General features: G+C 63.1%; 1 protein-coding gene across 1 annotated transcript; it reads right to left on the bottom strand.

Annotated features, from left to right (window-relative positions):
- Positions 1 to 1935: 1935 nt before the first annotated feature.
- LOC125622064 (uncharacterized) lies at positions 1936 to 4509 on the bottom strand. Its single transcript, XM_048819631.2, has 2 exons — positions 4425 to 4509; positions 1936 to 3827 (listed from the first exon to the last, which is right to left on the bottom strand). Exon 2 carries the CDS (start codon positions 3805 to 3807, stop codon positions 2434 to 2436), a length of 1374 nt encoding a protein of 457 aa, XP_048675588.2. The 5' UTR covers positions 3808 to 3827; positions 4425 to 4509; the 3' UTR covers positions 1936 to 2433.
- Positions 4510 to 6756: the final 2247 nt, after the last annotated feature.

The raw sequence follows: 6756 nt of genomic DNA on the forward strand, positions 1-6756 counted from the left end.
TGCCCCTGTGGTCGCTGGCGTGGAGGGGCCCGAGCCCCGCCCCCTAAGCAGTCGGGCGGGTTGGCGCGCAATGCATTATGGGAGACACACACCTAGCTCACCCGATCGGCGACACTCAACGGCGGGCGGAGCCCGGTCATTTGCATAGCGGGGGTGGTGCATGCTGGGAGTTCGCGCTCCCCCTTAGACCCTTCTTCTGTGCAGACGTGGAAGGGGTGCGATTTGCATACGCCATGGCTCATGCCGAAAGTTGCTCCACTCGTTCACCGTCTCCTGTAAACTCATGTATCAGGGAGCGTTATATAGCCCCTAACTCTGCAGGGGCTGCCGCTCAGAAGGTGACCAATTCATACGCCCGTCTCCAAGGCCATACAGAGCTATATGGGCCCCGCAACCTCCCAACAGCCAGTGGTTCAGTGCAATGGGCCTGAGGGGGTCCCCAACCCCACTCAGCCTGCTTCCCCTCAGGTGGACAATGCTGTATGGATCCTGAACCCTCTGTACAGCCACCCTGTATGTGCCTTGCACCCTCCTTGCTGCCTGCCATAGGTCATATAGACCTGTATGGGCCCTGCAGTCTCCCCACAAACTCATGCAAACCAGCTGTCAGATGGGATAAACCCCCCTGCCATTCCCCCAGAGCCATGGGGAAGATAAAGTCACTGACAGTTGTGATGGGCTCAGATACTACTGTGAGATCCGGATCTGTGAATACGGCCCAGAGCTGCCCACCGACTGATATTGACCCAAGATATTGACCTGCTGCTTATTCCATGCAACCAAAAAAGGCAGGGACCGGGTGCTGGACACCACGCAACCCTGTTCTTAGGGCTGTAGGGTGATACAGCCCGCATCGAGCCGCTGGCTATGTTTTCAGCAATTGACCTTGCGACCTTCACGTATTCCCCCTTTGGATGCAACAGATAATTACATCAGGGCAATACAGCTTTGTCAGTTGGGATTGCTCTACCCCAGGCCATATATTCCAGTACAGACCAGGAGGTAATTGTATACGACCCTTCCGTCAACCCCTTATATGGTTTCACAACCCAATTCAGAACATTCTCCTCCAAACCCTTTTACATCTGACCTCCCTCCACCCAGGCCTTATAATCCCATATTGACCAGCACCCCTTTGTGGGCTCTTACAGAATAAAACCATCTCACCCACTACAGACACATGCCAGGCCATATATCCCAATCCAATCTGGTCCATGCGATCAGGCATAGCTTTTTAATGAGGAGAGTAATTAACCACAGGAACAATGTCCCAGGAACCGGGTGGATTCACCATCGCTGACAATTTCTAAATCTTGCTCAGATGTTTCCCCAAAACACCCGCTCCAGGAATTGTTTGGGACTGTTCTCTGGCCTGTGAGATACTAGGTCAGTCAAGAAGATCACAATGGTCCCTTATGGCCTTGGAATCTATGAAGCCCCCTGCCTGGGCCAATATAGTCCCATATGGACCACAGGGACTCGTAGCCCAGTTCAGATCACTGGAACCCTCCCCAAGATCCTGTATAGATGGCCCCAGTCTGGTTATTATAACTCATCCAGACCAGGACTCGGGCAGTTTCGCTAATCCAGCCTATTTCAGGCTGGCCCATAAAGCCACTACAGACCAGCCCCCCACTGTCCCAACTATGGGCCCTTCTGCTCCTCCCCCCATGCAGATTATTTTCTTCCTCTCCCCCCAGATTTTCAGCTTGCCTCCTCTCACCTGGGTGCTCCAGACCAGGGGAGAGCATTACGCTCACAGTGCATGCTGGGACCATGTGTCCTGCCCCTCCTCCCCACCCATGAGCTCTAAGGCTGGGCGTGACCCAGGTGTGGGTAGGATTCCACATACCATTGGGGAGGGTGGCTTCCCAGTGGGACGAAGGCCCCTGGGTCCAAGCTCCCGGCCCCTGAGGAAACAGGGATTGTCTCACAAAAGGGTACAAATGCTTTATTTCAAAACAGAAGCATCTGCCCATCTGAACCCAGCCCCAGCTTCTCCTCCTCCCCACATGCAGCCTGCAGCCCACAGCCCATCCTCGTCCCCGTCCTGGCGGTAGCTGGGCCCTGAACTCCAGAGCCGGGAGCTGGCAAAGATCCCAGCGGCCACCACCTATCTGGTGGTGGAGCTAGCGCCTGGCTCCCAGCACAGTCTGGCTGTAACGGCACAGGGCAATGGAGGGGGCAGTTCCCCGGCTAATTGCTCTCGAGGTGCAAACACGGCCCCTGAGCTCCCGGCCGACTTTGTCTCACTGCTGCTACTGCAGCTGGGCCTCGTGGCTGGTCAAAGGGGCCGTGCCGAGCACTCTCCCTGCCAGGCTGGTGCCAGCCTTCTGCCTGCCCCGCCTCACTGAGGGCCTTTTGGGGGCGCTGTGCCCGGCACGGGCTGAGGAGAGCACAGCGTCCAAGCATAGCTCTAGGGCCAGGACAGGGCTATGTAGTCCCCGTGGCAGAGGGCACAGGGCTAGGGCTCTCTGTCTCCAAGGACCCCCAGCGGGCAGCATCCCCGGTGGCCGGCGGGCAGCGCCCCTTGGCCCGGGCGTGGGTGCGCTGGTGCACCACCATGTTGGAGCGACGGTGGAAGCGTCGGCCGCACTGCGGGCAGGCGAAGGGGCGCTCGGCCGTATGGGTGCGCTGGTGACGGATAAGATTGGAGCTGCGGTGGAAGCGTCGGCCGCATTCGGCGCAGGCATAGGGCTGTTCGCCGGTGTGGGTGCGCCGGTGCACAGTGAGGGCCGAGCTCTGGGCAAAGGCCTTGGGGCAGTCGGGGCAGCGGTAGGGGCGCTCGCCGGTGTGGCTGCGCCGGTGGGTGGCCAGGTGGGAGCTCTGGGCAAAGGCCTTGGGGCAGTCGGGGCAGCGGTAGGGCCGCTCGCCGGTGTGTGTGCGGCTGTGCACCACCAGGTCGGAGCGCTGGGCGAAGCTGCGCCCGCAGTCTCCGCAGCGGTAGGGTGACTCCTCCAGGTGGGCCCGCTGGTGGCGCCGGTGCACTGTGCTGTGGGCGAAGGCCAGGCCGCAGACGCCGCAGTGGTAAGGCCGCTCCCCGGTGTGGGAGCGCCAGTGGCGCAGCAGCTCCGAGCTGCCAGGGAAGCCCTTCCCACACTGGGCACAGCGGTAAGGCCGATCAGGCTGGTGCGTGCGCCGGTGCTGCGCCAGGTTGGAGCCGGTGCTGAAGCCCTTGCCGCAGTCGGCGCAGCGGTAGGGCCGCTCCCCGGTGTGGGTGCGGCCATGCACAGCCAGGTCGGCGCGCCGGGCGAAGGCCTTGGGGCAGGAGGGGCAGGGGAAGGGGCGCTCACCGGTGTGGGCCCGCCGGTGCACTGCCAGGTTGGAGCGTTTGCCAAAGCGCCGGCCACACTCGGGGCAGGGATGGGGGCGCTCGCCCGTGTGCACCCGCCGGTGCTTGGCCAGGCCCGAGCTCTGGGCGAAGGCCCGGCCACACTCCTCGCAGGCGTAGGGGCGCTCGCCCGAGTGCGAGCGCCGATGCACGATCAGCGTGGAACTTTGCGAGAAGGCCTTGCCGCACACGCTGCACCCGTAACGCCGGGGGCGCGCCAGGACAGCCTGTCCCCTGGCCCTCGTCTGCTCCCCCTCCCCCACGGCCTGGCTCCCGTGGTCCCCCTTCCTTCGGCTGCCCAGATCTGAGAGCGTCCCCGTGTCTCCATGCGCCTCTTCCCGCCACACATCCGGCCCTACGTCTCCACTAGCCTGGTGCCCGCTGTCCCCCTCCTGCTGGGGAGCACTGGCTCCACCCCGCCGCAGGGACGCGAGCCCAGCTGGGGTCAACATCACAGGAGGGGTCCCCTGGGCCATCCTGCTCCACGTCCCAGCACCTGCGGGAGGAGAAACATCAGGGAGATGGACAGCACACCAGGCCGGCCTGTCGCCACTCGGGGGTGGGGAGTTAGGTGTAGAGTGGGCCAGTTGGCAGTCCGGACTCCTGGGTTCTATCCCAGCTCTGGAAGGGGGGGGGAGTGGGGACTAGTAGCTTGGGGCGTTGTGGGGCTGGGAGCTCAGCCTCCTGTGTTTTGCGCCCAGCCCGGGGAGGGGGGTCTAGTGGCTGGCGGGGGAGGGGGCCGGACTCCTGGGTTCCGAGCCCAGCCCGGGGTCTGGTGGCTGGCGGGGGAGGGGGCCGGACTCCTGGGTTCCGAGCCCAGCCGGGGTCTGGTGGCTGGCGGGGGAGGGGGCCGGACTCTTGGGTTCCGAGCCCAGCCCGGGGTCTGGTGGCTGGCGGGGGAGGGGGCCGGACTCCTGGGTTCCGAGCCCAGCCCGGGGTCTGGTGGCTGGCGGGGGAGGGGGCCGGACTCTTGGGTTCCGAGCCCAGCCCGGGGTCTGGTGGCTGGAGGGGGAGGGGGCCGGACTCTTGGGTTCCGAGCCCAGCAGCCGAAGCGGCCCCCGCCCCCACAGCGCTGGCCCGGCTCAGCTCTTACCGCAGGGGGCGCCGCGCTCCGCCCAGACACCGCTCAGAGCCAGTGTCCCCGGGCTGGACTACTACTCCCGGCATGCCCCGCGCGGGCCTGCAGCTCCCGGCATGCACCGCGGGGCCTCCCCGCCCCTGTGCTGGGAGGGTGTATGGCCCTGTACCCCTAGACCTGCCAGTGCACCCCAGCTCTCCCTGTGCACCCTCAAACCCTGTATCCCCAGCTCCCCGTGCACCCCAACTGTGCACCCCCCATCCCATACCCCCAGCTCTGCTGTGCACTCCAGCCCCTCAGTATCGCAGCCCTGCCAGTACACCACAGCTATCCCCAGGTAACCCCAGACCCTGCACCCACATCTCTGCCCCTGCATCCCAGCCCCTCTGTATCCCAATCCTACCAGCGCATCCAGTCCCTCTTCACCCCAGCTCCCTCTGTGCACCCCCAGACGCTGTACCCCCATCGCTCCCCATGCACCCCCAGACCTGCCCCTGGCTACACCCCAGCCTACTTCACAGCTCAGCCCCTGCACCCCCAGCCACTCTGTATCCCAGCCCTGCAAGTGCACCCCAGCTCTTCTCATGGACCCCCACCCCTGTATCCCCAGCTCTGCCACTGTACCCCAACATCCCCCTTCCCGCACTCCCCAAAGTATTTGGGGGAAAATCTCCCTGTGAGTGGATCCTGGGAGGGGAGGGGCATTGGGAGCAGGGGGTGGGGAACAGGAGGAGAGGGATTTGTGGCTGCAGTGAGGAGAGGGGGGCTATGGGGAGGGAGATAAATGGGGTTGGGTGGCAGGGGAGGGGAGAGAGGTGGGGTTGGAGGTGTGTGGGGGGGACACTGGGGAGAACAAGAGCAGGGGCAACTGTCAGTCCCACTTGCTCTCCGCTCCTGTGTGTGCTCCCAGATCTGAGGGGTCCAGCCCCTAGGTGGGACGGAGCCCCTCTCCCTGCCCCCCGACCTGTGTGTGCGGGGATTTGGGGCCCCCTTCACCCCTTTCTGGCCCCTCCCCCAGTGCCCTTTCCTCCCAGCCTGCCCGTTGAAGGGCCCTGAAGTCCCCATGCTAGGCTGGGTTTTCCAGCAATTTACCATCCTCATCTCACCGACAACTGCTGCCACCTGCTAGCGTGAGGCTGCCCACCGCCTGGACTGCGGCCACATAACCCCCGTTGCTACAGCCTGCTCCAGGGGGCTGGAAGGAGGGTGGGGTGGGCAAGCTTTTGGTCTCTTCACCATGTTCCAGGACGCCTGAGGGCACAAGAGGGCTGGGAAAGGAGGGGAAAAGCTTTGTGCATCTCAGCCACCACGGGGCTCATGGCGGAGCACTACACTACCTGTGTTCATGGGGAGTCACAGAATGAGGGCAGAGTTAAGGTGACACAGGCACCCTTAATGGTGCATTTCCTGCTTTGGCTAGGTTTCGTTTGGCATGCTTCAGCATTCTGCAAAGGGACAATGTGCTGCCAAGCAGCCTGAACTACGTGTAGATGCAGATTACAGAGAGCCTGGTGTGTGTGCACGGTGATGACAGCAGTGCAGGAAAGTCGCTACTCACAGTTCTTCCCATAGTCCAACCCATTCCCCTCTGGGCTGCGATGAACAAAGGGTTAATGGCCAGCCTAGCCCATCCACGGCATGCTGGGAGGAGTAGTCCACCAACAGCAGGGATGCTGGGAGTGATAGTTCTTGGCCACTTTCCTATTAGGGTTAGGGTGTGTCTTTCCAGGACACCCCTCTTCACATTGCAGGTTCGGGGTGGAATTCAGTCACGGCACAGGGGCTGGAAGGGAGATGCCAATTCACCCAGCCCCCCACTCTAGCCACTGCACCTCACTCTCCTCCCTGAGCCAGGATAGAACCCAGGAGTCCTGGCTCCTGCCCCCCCCCCGCTCTAACCACTAGACCCCACTCCCCTCCCAGAGTTGGCATAGAACCCAGGAGTCTTGGTGCCCAGCCTCAACTTCCATTGGATCCCAAAGCCTAGAGTGGATTTTGGGGACGAAGTGCAGAGGAGCCTGGGACACAGGTTATGTAGCAGCGGGGCCGGGGGGGTTGCCCATCCCTGGGGGCAGGGAGAGTACTAGCCACTCAGGGCATCCCTGGGTCACTGAGCCACCTAATTCCCTCCCCCCATAGGGACTGGCACTGGGCAAGCCATGGGCGCAGGAGACTGGCGCCTCCTGCTAAACCAGCTTCGCTGAAACCAGAGCTGTGCTCTGGGCCGAATCCAGGACCCAAGGCGGTGCTGGGCCTGAGGGGTGCTGAGCCTGGGGACCAGGGCAGCCGGACTGAGACCCAATCTGCCTCCCTGTGGGCTGAGCTGTAGGGGTCCCTGGAGGGAGGG

Source organism: Caretta caretta, chromosome 13 (assembly GCF_965140235.1).
Source record: "Caretta caretta isolate rCarCar2 chromosome 13, rCarCar1.hap1, whole genome shotgun sequence".
NCBI lineage: Eukaryota > Metazoa > Chordata > Testudines > Cheloniidae > Caretta > Caretta caretta.